At 43.5% G+C, this 20,843-nt stretch overlaps 1 protein-coding gene across 2 annotated transcripts in view; it reads right to left on the reverse strand.

Moving 5' to 3' along the window:
• RAB44 (RAB44, member RAS oncogene family) overlaps nucleotides 1-20,843 on the reverse strand; it is a 387,835-nt gene that overhangs the window by 179,982 nt on the left and 187,010 nt on the right. For both annotated transcript variants that reach the window (XM_078644134.1, XM_078644135.1), the window contains exon 5: nucleotides 11,789-11,935. In XM_078644134.1, the coding sequence (XP_078500260.1) occupies nucleotides 11,789-11,935 (147 nt within the window). The remainder of the gene's footprint in view (nucleotides 1-11,788; nucleotides 11,936-20,843) is intronic.

The following is a 20,843-nucleotide window of genomic DNA, read 5'->3' on the forward strand; positions in this document are numbered from 1 at the left end:
TGTAGCAATAGAAAAAAGGCTTTGTCAAAATTTGAATGCCTGGGAAATTGATCCCAAATTGTTAAAAGCAATTTAGGGCATTTATACTGGCACTTGAATCTAAGTAAAAGCAGTTGACAACAAGTCTTTAACTACGAAAATATACTGGTGTACGGGCCCTACACAAGGCTGCATGGGTCCTAAACAATGCTGCCACCTTATTCCTATTTCATTTCATTTATACATCTCAGATATCACATCATACCTAACCAACACCAGAGCCTGACCAACAAACTTAGGAGGTGTGAATGTCCATGCTCCTGAATGCAGATGATACTGTTACCTTAGATCGAAACAGCATGGACCTAGAAACCAACTTAGATCACCTCACAAATGATTGCAGAGACAGTAGCTTGAGTATAAACTATGAGAAATCAAATGTTTTTGTCTTTGGCACATGGAAATTGTGCAAAACACATTGAAACCTAAATGGACAGGACGTCAAGAGGGCCAAGCTTTATATATACTGATTTCGGGGTCTAGCACATCCTCAAGCAAAATTAAAGCTAAAGTCTAAGTCATTAATGTTTGCCATGAGAAGCTGTCTAATAATATGTTTGGCCCATCGATTAAACCGTTGCTGGATGTAATTAAAATGAAATTTATACCCGCTTTAAACTATGGCTGTAAAATATTTCATACAAAAACAACAATGGTCCCAAGCAAGGAGACAAAGAATGATCACAATAAATATAGACCCAGTCAGTTCTATATTGTTGAAGACATACCCAGCCGGGTAGAAGTCTTCAAGGTTTGTATTTGAATAAAGATTTTTGAAAGACAAAAATACACCTTCAACAGTTCACATGCGTGGGGCACAAGCCTGTACCCAACCACGACAATACATAAACACAGACAACATACACAAAAGGGCTTTGCAAGGCAAGATCAACAATCTCTAGAAAATTTCAAAATTGATCAGAGAGATTCTAGTTGGTACCATTACATAATTCAGTGTAGTCAATCATTGTATAAGTATATGGTACATAGAGTCGACGACGTTTCGGACCCCCTTATTAAGTGTTGGGGTCCATCATCAGGACAAAACAATGGTTGCCATTTAAAATATGAGCCTCTTTAGCCTAGGGGCTGAAGACTTAAGAGCTCTCATATGAGTTTAGGATAAACAGTGGAGCAGGACCGGGATTAAAGCAATTTATTTGGAAACAATAATTCAAGGACCGGGGGCGGAATGGATAAAATTACCACGTTTCCGCTTGAACCTAGTGTTCCCGGGATTATCGGGTGCGCCGAGTCGCGCTGGGGTCCTGGAGCAATAGTCCGGGCGGCAAAAGGGAGAATTACCATCAATCCGCATATACCTTGGGTTCCGAAGTAACCGGGTGCGCCGAGTCGCGCTGGGGTCCTGGAACCAGGGGGTGGCCGGTTCAGTCGGCAGCACTGGATTCCCTGGTAGCTTGAGTATAAACTATGAGAAATCAAATGTTTTTGTCTTTGGCACATGGAAATTGTGCAAAACACATTGAAACCTAAATGGACAGGACGTCAAGAGGGCCAAGCTTTATATATACTGATTTCGGGGTCTAGCACATCCTCAAGCAAAATTAAAGCTAAAGTCTAAGTCATTAATGTTTGCCATGAGAAGCTGTCTAATAATATGTTTGGCCCATCGATTAAACCGTTGCTGGATGTAATTAAAATGAAATTTATACCCGCTTTAAACTATGGCTGTAAAATATTTCATACAAAAACAACAATGGTCCCAAGCAAGGAGACAAAGAATGATCACAATAAATATAGACCCAGTCAGTTCTATATTGTTGAAGACATACCCAGCCGGGTAGAAGTCTTCAAGGTTTGTATTTGAATAAAGATTTTTGAAAGACAAAAATACACCTTCAACAGTTCACATGCGTGGGGCACAAGCCTGTACCCAACCACGACAATACATAAACACAGACAACATACACAAAAGGGCTTTGCAAGGCAGGATCAACAATCTCTAGAAAATTTCAAAATTGATCAGAGAGATTCTAGTTGGTACCATTACATAATTCAGTGTAGTCAATCATTGTATAAGTATATGGTACATAGAGTCGACGACGTTTCGGACCCCCTTATTAAGTGTTGGGGTCCATCATCAGGACAAAACAATGGTTGCCTTTTAAAATATGAGCCTCTTTAGCCTAGGGGCTGAAGACTTAAGAGCTCTCATACGAGCTTAGGATAAACAGTGGAGCAGGACCGGGATTAAAGCAATTTATTTGGAAACAATAATTCAAGGATCGGGGGCGGAATGGATAAAATTACCACGTTTCCTCTTGAACCTAGTGTTCCCGGGATTATCGGGTGCGCCGAGTCGCGCTGGGGTCCTGGAGCAATAGTCCGGGCGGCAAAAGGGAGAATTACCATCAATCCGCATATACCTTGGGTTCCGAAGTAACCGGGTGCGCCGAGTCGCGCTGGGCTCCTGGAACCAGGGGGTGGCCGGTTCAGTCGGCAGCACTGGATTCCCTGGTAGCTTGAGTATAAACTATGAGAAATCAAATGTTTTTGTCTTTGGCACATGGAAATTGTGCAAAACACATTGAAACCTAAATGGACAGGACGTCAAGAGGGCCAAGCTTTATATATACTGATTTCGGGGTCTAGCACATCCTCAAGCAAAATTAAAGCTAAAGTCTAAGTCATTAATGTTTGCCATGAGAAGCTGTCTAATAATATGTTTGGCCCATCGATTAAACCGTTGCTGGATGTAATTAAAATGAAATTTATACCCGCTTTAAACTATGGCTGTAAAATATTTCAGTCACCCCAAACAATCTGGCTTGATGTGAACCAATGTAATTTATTTAGTCATATTTTTGCTCTACCAACTTTTATATCACAGGCACAGATAAGCTTGAAGTCTTGCTTAATTAAACTGAAACTCCTGCAATAATTATGCCTCATTAGCTTCTGGCACAGATGTCAAATTGTGAACTGAATTTCATCAAAATTGCAGCTAAGGGCCCAACTTGAGAAGTGGCGGATGGGTTGGAGAACCCTCTGAAGACATTGAAGAGTTCTTTGATGTGGTTTAAATTGCCTTCAATGCGATCAGCAAGGGTGCTCCTTTTTGTCTCTTTCAGGAGTTGGTGGTATTGGCTGAGGGAGGTCTTGAAGGATGCACAGTCTGTGGGCACCTTGGTGGCGCGCCATGTCTTTTCAAGTCGCTAGTAGTTCCGTTTGTTGGTTCACCGTTCTATGGTGTACCAGCTGGCCTGATTGGAGGATCTCTTGAGTTTGCTGGGTTTGAAGAGGGTGAATCTGTTGGCACAATTGGTGATCCATGCGGAGAAGTTCTTGACAGCCTGTTATAGATAGGGTATCAGTCCACTGGTTGTCTGATACTTTGTATCAGCTTCTGTGAGAGCTGCTGGGTGGATTTTTGGCAGTGCTGGGAGGTCCTTCAATGTGAAGTGTACAAGGCGGGTCCACCAGTGTTGTAGGAGAAGAGACAGTGCCAACAGAAGAATGGTTTTCCTGTGGCTTGAGGTGAGGTGCACCAGCAGTTGTTGTTGCGTAGTTCGGGGCCCAGGGCTCATGGTTTAGCTGCTGTGTATGCAAGTTGTGGGAAAGCCAGTGTTTCTGGCGCTTGGTGTTTTCCACATGCGGATGAGTTTGTAGGAAGGTGGATACCTGACTATGGTTACCCCAGATTTTTTGCCTTGTGTTTAGCTGGTTTTCGACTTAGTTGGCCTGGGATCCTGCTAATCAGGGCCCCAGGCTATCTGCTCTCTCTGTAAAATTGACTCCATGTACCCATGGTACATAACTAATTGGATATTGAGCCACCTTATCAGCCCCTGTATAGTGTACTATAGGTACCCAGGGCATAGGTGCACTCAAGGCCTACCAGGGGCTGCAGCATATCTTTTGCCACCCCTGGCTGGCCATCCAAACTGACACAACTGGCTGATCACTCAGCTGGGGCAAGGTCGTGTAATCACCCCTTGCTTAGATATAGTATACCTATGTCTAACCTTATATCTGGACACATATGCACCTGTAAGTCACTCCTATGGCAGGCCTTAACAATCCTGAAGGCAGAGTGCTTGGTTTTATGTGAGATGGTGCTCTAGCATGAGCTGAGCCTGTCTGCAGCTTTCGGAACCATGTCCTTATAGCTGTTCCAGGATATTGCCATACCATATACTCTTAATGTGCATTATGTACCTCGCGGTTAAATGCTATCTTTGGTTTGCCTTTATCAAAACATGTCGTGTAAGGTGTCATACGCTTTGGAATACTACCCCCTCGCCAGTTCTGGTGACAGGGGTAGCATTCCACCCTTCTAGAGGGAGAAGACATGTCAATTTCCTTAAACCCGGTTAAAGTTAACCAGAGCCTCAGCATCACAAAATGGATGCTGCTGCCACAGACACAAGTCTGACCTCCTGCTGCTGGGAGCCCTTCCAGCAAGGGAGGCTTGGAGAATAGGTTTCCTGTCACAGGGAGGTGCTAGCACCAGCCCAGACAGGAGATAGTGGATTGGGGCAGGGAGGGCTGAATGAAACGAGACACTGCCTGGGGCACACAAGGTGTCCCATGCATAGGTCAGTTCAAACCGGTGCTGGGGCACTCCAGCCCCAGCTCTGGTGTAAAACTGGACAAAAGGAAAGGGGTGCAACCATCCCCTTCCTGGGTCCCACCCATAGGAGGGACCTAGCAGGTAATCCAGCCCCTTGATTTGGAATAAAGGTAGGAGCTGTGTCCCAAGACTTTAGATAATCGTGACTGAAACTCTGATACAAAACTCTGGACCCTTCGACATCCTACTCGACGCAGAAGACTGAAGAATCTCCCTTGTGGTCAAGGAGTGACCACCCTGTGCAAGCAGGCACCATCAAGCGCTCAACAGTTTGCTTTATTGTTGCTCCTGCCGGAGCTCGAATAATACAGCCTGACAAGAACCAGACTTCCAGACATCCAACAGCCCGATCCACAGCCACAGCAAAGCTGAGACCCGTGGAGGCGACGTGAGACGTGGGACCGGCCATCTTGGAAAGCCAGCAAAGTGCATTCTGTGCAGCTCCTGAGGCACCCTCAAAGCTGTGAATTGGGGATTGAGAATCTCCAACCCCGAGCATCCTTTGCACTGAAGATCACCTCTCCACATTCACTGAGTGCTGCGTGTGGCCCTTTTGCATTTTCCTGCTTGATGCATCTGTCCGGTCACTTGCCTATTGGCTAGTGGCCTCTGTGAAGACGAACCTTTGATTTTCTAATTCTGGTCTGGTTGCTCCAGACTGGCCCTTCAGACCTTGCTGGTCTGATCCAGAAGCCATCTTTGATTTCTGTGTGGGTTGCATTTGCCAAGGCCTGTTGACTCCGAATCAAGATCCGACAGCGAGAGCCTTTGTGGAACAGTCCGTGCCTAGCACCTGGTTGTCGTCGACACCTCCTGGTCCACGTGGCAACGGAGACAAGCTTCACAACATCACCTGATTGCAACCAGACATCACCTGGTTCCTTCCTGGTTCCTTCCTGGTCACTGGCTAGTGACCCAGACTCTGTCCCCTCTGCTTTCAGGTACTCTACATCTTCGATCCACCCTTGGATCCCACCGGACTCTTCTCTCCTGGTCGCCTGCAGCATCTTTTCTCCAAGGCTCCATAGAACTCCACGACGAAACCCGACACACTTTGACACCTATGCACCCGCTTCCTTTGGGTGAGGTAACACGAGTACTGCGGTGCTCCTGTAGAGATTTACATCCCTAGTGTGCTAGTTTTAAGTGGTTAAGTTCTAGTCCAGTCGGAAGACTTCCAAATCTGCAACTTTCTAACTTTACGCACCCATAGACTTCTATAGGTGCACGCCTGTGCATTTAGACACTGCACCCGCATCCTGTTGGCCTCCTACGTCCTAACTGCTGTTAGTCCAGTGCAGCCCCAGCGATTCCCAAGGCCCTAGGCCGTACCATTGTTCGTGCCGTGGTTCTTATACCACTATTTTAGTATATGGTTTTACGGGCCAGCAGGGCCTATCCATATTTGTGCAACTTTTGTATGTAATATTAAGTTACTTGTGATACGCTTGTGCTCCTGTGCTCATAAAGAGTTAAGGGGATCTATTTAGAAATAAATACATATATATTTTGAATATATAACCTGTGTGGTGTCCTTTCATTTGGTATTAAAAGGTTTGCATATGGTAAAACAGCTGGCTTCACATGCCCTCTTGAGTTTAGCCTAAGACTGCTTTTGTCCATGCTAGAACTAGGATAGCTGGTCTATAAGGTTGACTTTACAACCATCACCATAAGGGTTGTTTGGACTGGTGCAAGGTGCTCACTAGAATAGTGAACATCATATACCAGGCCAACTTCTCACATTGGTGTGCTGCGGTTGGGATTTGAGCTTGCTGTTGTTTTACCAATTGTAATCTTTGATATCATTTGAAAGATCACATTAGGTACCATAGGTACATATAACAAAGCTTAAAATACTTACGTTCTACTGAACTTAGTTGTTGTAGAGGAAAGGGCCTAGCACACCCTGACTACAACTCCTAGAGAGGTTCTAGTAGGTAAACACTCAGTGTAGGTAGGTGCACACACCACACCTCACTAGACATGTCTGGCACAAGTGAACCCTCTGGTTCTTTACCTGTGGTAAGTGACCTGCCCAAGGCACAATCCAGATATGAGATGCTCAACTTCCGAGAGATTAGGTCATTGTGTACCTCCAGGAAGTTGAAACAGGGTTCCAACCCTACCATCCAACACCTGATAGAAGTCCTAGAGGCAGGTGATCTTGAGAAAGACTCTAAACCAGGTCCCTTAGATAACACAGGTGAAGGTGTCCCCTCCACAGAAGGTGACTCCATAACCCCAGAAGATGGTGAGGAAGTGGAAGAAGATTCAGATGGAGAAGATAGCCAGGTCCAAGTCAGGAGGCTTAGCCAGGCTAACTTAAGTTTGCATGGGAATGGAGAAGAATTTCACCTCTCCAGACCTAATAGTAGACTTCTCCCAGGCAATAGAAGTGACAGATCTCCTTCCAGGGAGTCTCTCCTCTCTAATGCCTCAAGGGGTTCTCAAAGGGGAATGACTTCCCCCCAGAGAAGAGAGCATGAGGCTAGGATGAGAGCTGTCCAACTTCAGATAGAAAAGGAGGAAACAGCCCTGGCCCAAGCTAAACTTGCTTTAGCAAGGGAGCAAAAGTTAAGTGGATTAGATTCCACTGGTGGCAGCAATATTCCCAAGCATAAAGACAGGTCCTATGATCATAGAATAGAAACCTGAGCAAGATTGTGCCCCCCTACAAAGATGGGGATGACATCCACAAGTGGATAACTGCTTTGGAGAGGGCCTGCATGGTACAGCAGGTTCCCCAATGTCAGTGGGCAGCAATCCTATGGCTTTCCTTTTCAGAAAAAGGAAGAGACAAGTTCCTCACAGTTAGACATGAGGATGCTAAAAACTACACTGTCCTGAAGAGTGCTCTAATTGATGGGTTTGGCTTAACCACTGAGCAATACAGGTTGTTGTTCAGAGATACCCAAAAGGCTCAGACTCAGGACTGGACTGATTTTGTAGATTGTGCTACTAAGGCTCTGGAAGGTTGGTTACTGGGCAGCAAAGTACATGACTATACAGGATTGTATAATTTGATTATGAGGGAGCAGATCCTTAGTAATTGTCAAAACCAGCTTTTACACCAGCACCTGGTGGACTCTAATCTAACCTCTCCACAAGAATTGGGTAAGAGGGCAGAAAAATGGGTCAGAACCAGGATTAGGCCTAAGAATCAGAGTGGTGACCAAAAGAAAGATAGTTCCAAGACTCAAGAGAAGGGTGGGGATAAATCAAAAGACAAGTCCTCCACAGGGCCCCAAAACTCTAATGGTGGGGGTGGGTCCCAAAACACCTCCTCTGTCAAGAAACCGTATTGCCATGTCTGTAAACAGCCTGGCCACTGGAAGACTGATAGCAGTTGCCCAAGGGCCAACAATAAGGAAAATGTTCCTCCAAGTAAGACTCCAACAACTCCTGTTACTATTAGTAGTAATCCCCCAGATGGTGGGAGTGCCCCCAAGCATTTGGCTGGGTTTACGTTTGGAACTCAGGTGGACTCTGGCCTAACCAGGTCCCCTACAGCAGCTACTCTTGTCTGTGAGGATGGCATGGGGTTTGCCAACTTCACTGCTTGTCCCAACACTTTGAGCAAGTACAGACAGGAGCCCCTCATCAATGGTCAGAAGGTTGAGGCCTATAGAGACACAGGGGCTAGCATCACTATGGTGACTGAGAGTCTAGTCCCCTCAAGGCAACTTTTACCTGGAGCCACATACCAGGTGACCAACATTGATGGAGTACAGAAAGATCATCCCATGGCAGTAGTTAATCTCAGCTGGGGAGGTGTCACTGGCCTCAAGAGAGTGTCAGTGTCGACAAACTTGCCTGTAGATTGTCTACTGGGGAATGATCTGGAAATCTCAGTCTGGGCTGAGGTAGAACAAGAAACCCATTCAAAAATGGTAAATCTCAATGGAAAGGTTAGTTGGGCTGTGAATCCCACAGCCCCAGCTCAGGATATCCTCCCTGAAAAGGTTGGTAGGGCTGTGCTAGTCTCAGCCCAATCTCAAGCAGACTCCCTCCCTAGACAGACTGACAGGGCTGTGATGGTAACAGCCCAAACACAAACTGAGTCCCTTCCTGAAAAGGTTGGTGGGCTGTGATGGCCACAGCCCAAACTCAGACAGATTTTAGTGTTGTGAAGCCTGAAACTATGGATCACTCCACTCAGACAGAGAGTATTGGGTAGAAAGAAATGTCTCCCTAGCATCAGACATTAGGTGAGAGTCAGCCTCCTCAGGGAACTGACCCTACCCCTTGTGAAGAAACTGCCCCAGAGGTAGCCAGGCCTGGCCTGGCAGAGCCTCTGATGTCAGTGGACCCTTCCAAGGTGGGACCCAGTCTGGAGCAGGTAACCTGCCCCTCTCTACCCTGCCTCAGTCCGCTCAGGGCTGTAGAGATCAAGGAGGCCAGTGGGCGCCGAAGGGCCCCCTGTCCAATAGAACAACCCCATCAGCAGATTAGGGGCACCAAAGCTAGCAGCCCTAGCAAGGTGAACACTTCAAAAACTCCTGAGGGATCTCCCTTACACTTAGTTAGGAACCTCCCCCAGATGGACACTGTTGGGCACAGCCAAACATGGGACCCAAAAGCCCCAAACCTGGCCTGTCCCTCCAGTAAGCCAACAAAAGGGACCCAGCATCCAGCTGTAGGCAGCCAGAGGTTGACCCTGAGAGCACAGTGCAACTCAGTCAAGGAAAGAAAGGCACACATGGTGGATAGTGATTGGAGGAAGCTGAGCCCTACATTAGTAGAGCCTCACTTCAGTACTCCATCTCAACACCAGCCTTTTATTTTGCCAAAACGCACCACAGGCACAGATTCCCTATGGTGGAGACCCTCTGATACCCCTAGGGTGAGGGATTGCTTAGTGGACCATGAGACAGTGGGTAACCATGCTAGTGCAGGTACTTCCTTATATGGCCACTTAGGCAATATAGGATTACCTGGTCAAGGATAGCCTTATCTCCTTTTGTTGGGGGGGGGGGGGGTTGTGTAGGAAGGTGGATACCTGACTATGGTTACCCCCGATTTTTTGCCTTGTGTTTAGCTGGTTTTTTACTTAGTTGGCATGGGACCCTGCTAATCAGGGCCCCAGGCTATCTGCTCTCTCTGTAAAATGGACTCCATGTTCCCTAGGTACATAACTAATTGGATAATGAGTCACCTTATCAGCCCCTGTATAGTGTACTATAGGTACCCAGGGCATAGGTGCACCCAAGGCCTACCAGGGGCTGCAGCATATCTTTTGCCACCCCTGGCTGGCCATCCAAACTGACACAACTGGCTGATCACTCAGCTGGGGCAAGGTTGTGTAATCACCCCTTGCTTGATATGGTATACATATGTCTAACCTTATATCTGGACACATATGCACCTATAAGTCACTCCTATGGCAGGCCTTAACAATCCTGAAGGCAGAGTGCTTGGTTTTATGTGAGATGGTGCTCTAGCATGAGCTGAGCCTGTCTGCAGCTTTCGGAACCATGTCCTTATAGCTGTTCCAGGATATTGCCATACCATATACTCTTAAGTGCATTATGAACCTCGCGGTTAAATGCTAGCTTTGGTTTGGCTTTATCAAAACATGTCGTGTAAGGTGTCATACACTTTGGAATACTACCCCCTCGCCAGTTCTGGCGACGGGGATAGCATTCCACCCTTCTAGAGGGAGAACACATGTTACTTTCCTTAAACCCGGTTAAAGTTAACCAGAGCCTCAGCATCACAAAAGAGATGCTGCTGCCACAGACACAAGTCTGACCTCCTGCTGCTGGGAGCCCTTCCAGCGAGGGAGGCTTCGACAATAGGTTTCCTGTCACAGGGAGGTGCTAGCACCACCCCAGACAGGAGATAGTGGATTGGGGCAGGGAGGGCTGAATGAAACGAGACACTGCCTGGGGCACACAAGGTGTCCCATGCATAGGCCAGTTCAAACCGGTGCTGGGGCACTCCAGCCCCAGCTCTGCCATGAAACTGGAAAAAGGGAAAGGGGTGTAACCACCCCCTTCCTGGGTCCCACCCATAGGAGGGACCTAGCAGGTAATCCAGCACCTTGATTTGGAATAAAGGTAGGAGCTGTGTCCCAAGACTTTAGATAATCCTGACTGAAACTCTGATACAAAACCCTGGACCCTTCGACATCCTACTCAACGTAGAAGGCTGAAGAATCGCCCTTGTGGTCAAGGAGTGACCACCCTGTGCAAGCGGGCACCATCAAGCGCTCAATGGTTTGCTTTATTGTTGCTCCTGCCGGAGCTCGAACAACAGAGCCTGACAAGAACTGGACTACCAGACATCCAACTGTCCGATCCACAGCCACAGCAAAGCTGAGACCCGTGGAGGCGACGTGAGACGTGGGACCGGCCATCTTGGAAAGCCAGCTAAGTGCTTTCTGTGCAGCTCCTGAGGCACCCTTGTAGCTGTGCATTGTGGATTGAGAAGCCCTAACCCCGGGCATCCTTTGCACTGAAGATCACCTCTCCACACTCACCGAGTGCTGCGTGGAGCCCTTTTGCATTTTCCTGCTTGACGCGTCTGTCCGGTCACTTGCCCGTTGGCTAGTGGCCTCTGTGACGATGAACCTATGATTTTCCAAACTGGCCCCTGCTCCCCTGAAAAGGAGCAGCCCATCAGACCTTGCTGGTTTGATCCAGAAGCCATCTTCGATTCCTGCGTGGGTTGCATTTGCCAAGGCCTGTTGACCCCGATCGCAATCGCTAACACATTTCTCCTAAATTAAGCCAACAGCTCTGTGCTGTAGCTCCCAACAATTGAAATAAGTTTAAATTATTGAGATCTAACTGGACCTAGAAAAAAAAGTGCCATTATCACTTGAAGAGGACTACCATTCACGTCAATTTATAATCCACTTTCTCACAATGAGCTAATAAAGGGATATATGTGTTTTCAACTATTACAGTGTTTGATACATTGGTTGTACTTTATCCCATGTATCATCAGCAAAAGCAGAATTAACCTATTTAAGATGTGAGATGTGAAATGGTATTTATCTACACACATCTCTGTTATGTGGAGTGTTAAACCACTGAAATGTCAGGACAGCAAAGTCTGAGCAACGTATTGGAATATAAAAACCAAATATCAGATTAATCATAGCAGGTAGAAGGAACAAGTATTCTGCAAAAGTGTTGACAAACCTACTTTTTTAGGGTCAGTTCAAGAGTCTCTTTCTCCTTTCGTGCTTCCTTGATCTGGTTGGTCACTTTTGCCAAGAATTCTTCCAAGTTGCCAAGCAGGTAGGGTTCATCATGTCGGAGCTTGGCCCACAGTTTCCAAATTTCTGATTCACTAAAAAAGGGAGAGACTAACGATTAATGTGCGGTGTTTACAGACATTGACAAGCATACATGTGCTGGAAATTCCCTCCAGCAGTGGTGAGAGAATTCTTTTCTTTTAATGTACAATGCCAATATACAAGGTAAAAGTCGCCCTGATAAGTGTATTTCTCCTTAAAATAAACACAGGTTAGATATTCATACAATGCTGCGTAGAATGGGATGCAGCAAAGTAACTGTCCTAATTAAAAGGGGCGACCATGTTTAACCACAATGCTGAAGCAAGGTGCACCATATTTGGTGGGATGATGGTATGTGCTAATGAGCTGGAAGCCAGGTGCTATATCATGAAAAGCTGCGCTGGCTCAACACAGGGCATGACGCCTCTTTCTTTTAAGGTGTCTAAAGTTCATACATATAACTTTGGTATTCTGAGAGTTTAATGCATGAACTTTAGCAAGCACAGTTAAGAAACAGAGAGAGACAATCCCCGTTCACTGTGTCCTACTTGTGCTGTTTGCTTTTATGCATTATTTTGGAGAAATTCAGAGTTATATGTAATTGTGTTTGGACAGAATAGTCTGTAATGATATGGCCGCTGGCGTGCAGTGCTTCATTTGTAAAAGAATAAGTGCTGGTGCCCAAAGCTGTGCTCTAAAGCCTGTGGTAGGTGTTGGTACGCCCAGTACCAAGGCTGTGTAGTCATCAGTACACCCCAGGACTTTTCCAAGCACTATAAGGCTCTGCTTGCCGCTTTATCTCCCTCCTGCAAGTTCCTTCTTTCTCCCTTAATGACGGGTTTCCCAATCTTTCTCCTCCATCTTTCCTTCTTTTTCCAGTCTTGCTCTCTGCAAATGTCCGATGTGGAAAAATAGGTGCTTATCACCAAAAATGAGACCATTGGCTCAAATTAAGCACTGTGGTGCTGCAAGCAATTTTGCAGCACCACACTTTGTCATTTAAAAAATGTAGGGATGCGCCGTATTCACAAGAATACAGTGAATCCTTGTGTTTTCCCTTGTGATGGAGCTAACAATAGCTGCCGAGCACCAGCGCAGACACCCTTGCACCATTTTTAAAGGGTGCCTGCATTGTAGCGATGATTGTTTATGTGCAGGAAGGGTCTGATTCATAAAAACTGTTTTACAATCATAAAGTATGTGATTCTCAAAAATTCAGGTGTGCAATGACAAAATAGTGCATTCTGCAGCACATATAGAAGTAGTAAATCACCATTAATTAATATTTGTTTTTGAGCAGGAAGGAATACCTTCCTGCACAAAAACAATAATGAATGGTTTTTTGCTCCTTCCATGTGTGCTGCAAAATGCAGTACACATAGAAAGAGTAAACAACCAGGAGAAATAAAAGTATTTCTTCTTGTTGCGCCACTCTAGCACCTGCTTTTCACTGGCGTTAGTTTGTGGCGCTGCCGCCGATTTATAGAGTCTTGTAAACCTGGGGCAGTGTCAAAACGCAATGAGTATTGCATGGAAAACTCACGGCAACACCCATTGCACGCCCCTTTCACCTGTAGCACTCAAAGGGCCAGATGTAGGAGCCCTAATACCGGTCGGAAACGGCCGATTTTGGCCGTTCCCGACCGGTATTAGGGTTTTCAGATGTAGGGCATGCATTTACAGATTCGGTATTTTACCGATTCTGTAGTTACCGATTCGGTAAAATTACCGAATCGGTAAATACAGACTCGGTAAAATACCGATTCTGTAAATGCAGATGTAGCTGGCACATGTCAGAGTGCCACAGGGCTTTAAGAATCGGTATTTTACCACCCAATCCAATTGGGTGGTAAAATACCGAATCCAGGTGTGCATGCACATGTGTGCATGCACACCTGTGCCCTGTGACACACAGACATGCCCTTAGGGCTTGTCTGTGTGCCACATGGCGCACATGCCTATTTTTGGGGTGCCAGAGGGTGTCAAAGTGACACCCCTGCACCCTTGCTGAAATCGGTATTTACCGAATCTGTAAATACCGATACGGTAATGCCCATTGATTCCTATGGGCTTCAATGCCCATAGGAATCAATGGGCATTACCGATTCGGTATTTACAGAATCGGTAAATACCGAATCCTAACGATTCGGTATTTACCGAATCTGAAATACCTACATCTCCCCTCCTCTTTTTTACCACTTCTTAAATACCGATTCGGTATGAATCGGTATTTAAGAAGTGGTAAAAAAGATTTACCTACATCGGGCCCAAAGTGGCTTAACGCCACTTTATAAATAGGGAGCAGGACATAGCTCCAACGGACTGTCGGTAAAAGTGACACTCCGGTGGCGGTTTGCCCTTGTAAATATGCTCCCGAGTTTTGTGGTTCCGGGTTTGGTCGAGCTAGCTGGTTGGTCAAAATGAATGGGGTGTATTTTTGCACTATGTCCTCTGTTATGACTGAATGCTAAATTGGGACAACTGTGCAAATGGGACTTTTCCAACCCTTTGGAGTGTTAGTCGGGCATATATCGGCAGACTGCAGAAAGCATCAGAATCTACATATTACCTATTACAATGAGAATAACTCATTATAAGTGCTATGTTAGGCACTGGTTGAGTTATGAATCCCGGGTGATCAGTATTTAGCAGATGCAATAAATAGCACCCATTTTCTCCAAGCTGCATGCATTTGACGACTTAAATGATGTGTGGGTAATATTCAGGGATGGAGTCCAAATGTGTCTTTTTGCAATCTTTGATTTCATAGAAATATTAGAATGCAGTGAGCCAACTGGCCTCACAACAGCTAATAATACAAAGCAATGGATTGCCAAAGAAATGTTGATAGTGCCTTCATGCAATGCATGGCACAACGAAAAGGGGAAGATGACAGGCATGTGTAACCCTCAAGACAATATTCTGGCCAGGCAGCAGACCTTTAACGCAATTCACGTATCCACAGCATTGTAATAAAAGGGGTGCTATCAATGAATGTATGCTTAGCAATATATGTGTGTTTAGCACAAGCCTAGCCAACATGCAGCAGAGCACTGTAAAGGATGAAAAAGTGACAGGAGAGGCAGATGTGTGTTGGACTGATAATGCATTGAGATGTAGTAACATTTGAAGAACCTTACGTCGAGGGCTGTGTCTTCAACTCTTTCCTAAATTTGAGCAGCACTAGGGCAGGATCTTGTTTCAGGTGTGCTTATATGTTGTTTTTTTGCACTTCATAATCTGCAGTCTGATACTGTCCTGGCTGTGGCAAGAACCACCATAGATGGTGTGCCTGACTGCAAGATAAGCGGGATGCTGTGATGCTTTGTAAATTATGTAGTTGGTTTTTAAGCAAATGGAATCCCATCAGAATGGGGCGATGTTATCATATCTCTTCAGACCATGAAAGAGGATTGCTGCGATGGATAGGATGTCTTCAAGGGGTAACAATGTGCACTTTGGGGGGCATGGATGTGGTGTCACCCCCATCCAGATGCAACAGTATGAGGGCTTGAAAAGCAATTCTGAAGTCGCTTTTTAGAAGAAATAGGTTCACTTTCTTTAGAAAAGAGGCCGCACACGTTTTAAAATGAGACTAAGCTACTGCTTGAGTGTGCTCTAGCTCCAGGCAAAGGATGGTGCTTGTTGGGCCAAAGAGGTTGAAAAAAATACAGAGTCAACCTAAACATGCCTATTGCACCATTTCTGCTGAGTCTCTAGCGAGAATTCCCTGAATTTGTCCTTAAAACGTTATCAAGTTTGGTTAACTAAGTAGTAACGATTGGGGTTCTCCAGCCACAACAAATCTGGCCCTTAACTCAGCATCCAGCTAGGAAAAGAAGAACAAGTGTGAGGAATTCCTATGCATCTGAAAGTACCAATCAAACATTCTACTTCAACTTAGGGTGATGTACCTCGAAGGGAGAAGAAGGGGGGTCTTACTTCACTTGGCCTGATCTAGCCTATCTTCCCTCCTATTTCTTGAATACGGATGAATAGGTCTGTAATGCTCTTTTTGGTAAACTGGGTTCTCTTCCATCTGCAAGACCAAAGTCCCAATTAAAAAAAAGTCAAACCACATTATGGAACCAAACACTAAAGGCTCCTGATTTAATCTGGCCATTGGTTTGTGGGGATTATAGGGGAAACGTGTGGAAAGTTTATACATTTTTATGAGTTTTAATTTGATTTTTAATTAATAATATTTCTTTAAGTGGTAATTAAAGTACATTTTTTAAATAAAATTTAGATGTGGGTTGTGAATTGTGTGGTGTTATAGGGTAGTAAATAAAAAAAGTTAATTTATTTATTAATATGTTTTTTATTCTAAATAATTTCTAATTTAAAATATTTATTTGTTTGAAAGTTTTTTTGTATTTTAATTAATATAATATTTCTAGTTATTTGTCATATACATCTAACATTATATGTTTTTTTATTTGTAATATTAAATATATTTATATTTTTATTTATTTTGTTTGTTAAATATTTTTGTTGTTCATATTTTGTTTGTTTTTACTTTTGAACTGACTGCAGTGAGAATATTAGTTGTTATCCCCTTGCAATCCAACATTTTCCCTACTGTTTCACTGATTAGAGTAGGAATAGTTAATTTTATCTTGCCACTATCCAACACTTTCCCTACTGTTGCACTCACTGGAGTGGGACTAGTAAGTTTTACCCCTCCGCTATCAAACACTTTCCCTACTGTTGCACTGATTGAAGTGGGAATAGTAAGTTTTAACCCTCAGCTATCGAACACTTTCCCTACTGTTGCACTCATTGGAGGGGAATAGTTCTTTTTACCCATATGCAATCCAACACTTTCCTACTGTTGCACTCACTGGAGTGGGAATAGTAAGTTTTACCCCTCCACTTTCCAACACTTGTCCTACTGTTGCACTCATTGGAGTAGGAATAGAAATGTTTACCCCTACGCAATCCAACACTTTCCCTACTGTTATACTCACGGGAGTAGGAATAGTAAGTTTTACTCAACTGATGTCAAACACTTTCCCTACTATTGTACTCACTGGAGTGGGAATAGTAAGTGTTACCCCCGCAATACAACACTTTCCCAAATATTGCACTCATTGAAGTGGGAACAGTAATTTTTACCCCTATGCAATCCAACCCTTTCCCTACTGTTACACTCACTGGAGTGGGAATAGTAAGTGTGACCCCTCCGCTATCCAACAATTTCCCTACTGTTGCAATCATTGGACTGGGAATAGTAGTTTTTATCCCCCGCCCCCACTATCCAACACTTTCTGTACTTTTGAATGATGGGAGTGCTTGATTTAAGTTTAAAGATTTTTAAATAGTTTAATGTTTTAATTTATAATAGAATGGGTATTTTAATGGATTTATGTTATTGGTATATATATATATATATATATATATATATATATATATATAGTCCTTAGAATCTTCTCAACTCGCTCCTTGCGATAGAAGTCACGGCACAGCAACAGGTAGGTTTTTAACAAAATTATTTATTTACACACCATGTGCAAAAGAACGTGCAACGATTAGGACGGCCTACGCGTTTCGGCTACTACAAGCCTTCTACTGGACCATAGAGTCCTTGATGTCTAGACCCATTTTAAAGTGCTATGTGCAGTACAAAAATTAAATCCCTTTTCCATTTCTACTATAGTCTAGACTGTCAACCTTGCTTTTACATAGTGGCACAAAGGTAGTCGCCATTTTGTAAGAGATATAAACGTGCGTTGTGATAATACTTTGTACACTAATCATTACTGTGAAGTACTCATTATGATCAATTTACATTATGTACACATTGCACTCAAGTATTTACAATCTATATACAATATACAACATTCCACAGATAGGGGAGGATATCTTTTTTCTCAGTTCCAGGTTATTAGTATCCAGTCAAGTACTGTAGCCTCCCCCATAGGTAGAATCCAATTATCAAAAATAAGTGTAAAGTACACTCAAACTGTACATATTCCACATTATTTACAAGGTGGTTCACTCGTCTTCAAAACCAATCCCCTAATATATGTATTGCATTCTACCCTTCCTAGTAAATATCACAGTTCAACATTACACATGGTTTCTGCAATTTCAATCCGTAAAGTACATTTAAATTTAGATCTTAATTAGGAATGAGTTAGGTCTTGAATTTCAATGAGTTAAATTTGTCCCCTATGTACAAGTTATTAGTTTGGTCCCAAAATCGTATATAGATTGAACAGAATTAATCTCTATTATGGCGACATATCTTTTCAGATGTTTCGGAATATTTACAGATACGTAAGTCAAATTACAGAAGGATTTGTGAATAAGGAAGTCAGTTTCCGATTTCATAATAATTTCACAGATGTACATAAAGTTCGGCATCCAAGTTGTGTCCAAAGGGATGTTCTGTGCCCATCGCTAAGATCATTCTTGATTCACGTTTGCGTAACAGTAATGTTTGATCACCCCCTCTCTCAGGTAATTTACTTAGTTTTATTCTGGCATATTTCAGCAAATTTGGATTTAATTGATGGTATTTCGCAAAATGTATTGCCATAGGGTAACTCGTGTCCACATTTTTTATCGCTCTTAGATGTTGCAAAATCCTTAGTTTGAGTTTGTTTATTGTACTCCCTATGTAGAATTTTCCGCAAGGGCATGACAATCTGTATACCACACACTTAGATTCACATGTTATGTGGTCCCTTATTTTTGTAATACGTCCGCATTGTAGTCTGTATTCTGTGATATTCGTGCCATGTTCACAGGCCTTGCATTTGGAGCATTTCCAGAACCCTGGTGTTGTAAGCCATGATGTTTTTTGGGGATTTTTTGCTGCAAGTGACTTTGGGTTAGAATGTCGCGTAGCAATGAGGTTTTTCTGTAGGTAATGCTGGGATAGGAGGTCAAGTTCTCTTTCAAGGTTTCATAAAGCATTAAGATGTTCCAATTTCTTTTCAAAGCCTTCTTTAGCTCATAACTCTGGTTGTTATAGTCGACAATTAATCTAGTCACATTCTCCTTTTTATCTGGGTCGTGTGTCCTGTCATCATTTTTACTCTCCCTTGGTGACAGGAGATCTGCTCTTCTTTTCAGATTCATCCTCTCTTGTGCCGCTGCAATTACTTCTATGGGATAACCCCGATCTTGAAATCGTTTACTTAATCCATCAATCTCTTTCTCAAGATCATCCAATTCTGAGCAATTCCTTTTGGCTCGCAGCATTTGTCCGTACGGAATGCTCCATTTGAGTTTAATTGGATGCCCACTGTTCGCGTGCAATAGACTGTTACAGGACGTCGGTTTTCTATGGATTTTTGTACACAGGGTTTCATCTTTGACAAAGACTTCAACGTCAAGAAAAATCAAATTCGTTGCACTAATTGATGAAGTGAAATGGAGGTTAAGGTCATTTCTCTCCAATGAGTTTATGAATATTTGAAGATCATGAATGTTACCGTCCCAGATTATGAATAAGTCGTCTATAAAACGACACCAGAGTTTGATTCTTGATTCATGCTTTTTCTCTTCTTCCAACACTTCAGTCTCCCACATGGCCATCAGCAGGTTCGCATATGTGGGCGCAAATGATGTCCCCATTGCGGTACCTTGCTTCTGCAGGTATAGGTTCCCCAAAAGCAGAAATGCATTGTGCGTTAGACAATAAGTGAGCATCTCTATCAACATTGCTGAATGTTCCAAATAGCTAATAGATCTTACTCCCAAAGCTTTTTTAATAGCCTTGATCCCATCCTCATGGCGTATTGATGTGTAAAGTGATGTTACATCTATACTCGCCATTAGGTAACTAGCTTTCCATTTGATTCCTGAGATTTTATTAAGGAAATCCATTGTGTCCCTTACAAAGGACGGTAATGTCGTTACATAGTTCATAAGAAATATGTCGATAAATCTAGATGTCGTTTCGAGTAATGCTCCAATTGAGCTCACTATCGGTCTACCCGGAGGTCTTACAAGTGCTTTGTGTACTTTCGGTAGAAAGTAAATTGTGGCTGTAATGGGATTATCCGTCTTTAGATAGGAGTATTCATCAAAGTCAATCAGACCTTTATTTTTCCAAACCAACAAAAGAGAGTGATATTTATTCTTCCAATTTTCCAATGGATTACTCTTTAGTGGCTCATAATGATCTCTATTTTCCAATTGTCTATTTGCCTCCGCAATATAGTCTGTTATATTCTGTACCACGATGTTTCCACCTTTGTCAGATGACTTTATTATAATTGTGGAGTCATTCTTTAGTTCAGATATTGCTCGGTACTCCTCAGGTGATAGATTGTTCTTTTTGTTCATGTTCTTTTTCAAATTCGGCGGTTTCCCTGAGATCTTCGCTATTTCTTCAATCATTACTTCATGAAAAAGATCGACTTTATTTCCAGGCGGGAGCTGTGGACAAATTCTGGATTGTCTCTTTAAGCCACTTTCTCCACCCATATTTGTGATTGTGCCCATTTGTTTACAGAATTCAATGTCAGTTAAAAATGAGCTGGTGGTTTCTGTTTGACTCAGCGATGGTGTTTCTTTGATTGATGCTAGTGTTATTATTGCTGGTAGGTCCCTATGTGCTATCGAAGATACGTCTTCCACACATTTGGTAGTCACAGGTTTTTTCGTGTTTTTCTCAGCAAAATATTTTCTTAGTTTCGCTTTGCGGCAAAATTTGTACATGTCAATTCTTATATTAGGGACATCAATGTTCTTATTTGGGCAAAAAGAAAGTCCTTTATTCAATAATTTTACTTGTGCATCTGATAATTTTTTATTAGATAAATTGATAACAAGATTATCAGATGTTGTCAATTTCTTCTTCGCTATTTTTGCTTTCCTCTGCCTTTCTTTTGTTTTGTTGCATCGTTCACCCCTTCTGGGTGTACCTTTGTTGTCGGTTTTGTCAGAGGTTTTGACTTTCCTCTTCCCACGTATTGACTCTTCCTCTTCCTCTTTGCCGCGTGA

The sequence above is a fragment of the Lissotriton helveticus genome, chromosome 5_1, assembly GCF_964261635.1.
Source record: "Lissotriton helveticus chromosome 5_1, aLisHel1.1, whole genome shotgun sequence".
Classification (NCBI taxonomy): Eukaryota; Metazoa; Chordata; class Amphibia; order Caudata; family Salamandridae; genus Lissotriton; species Lissotriton helveticus.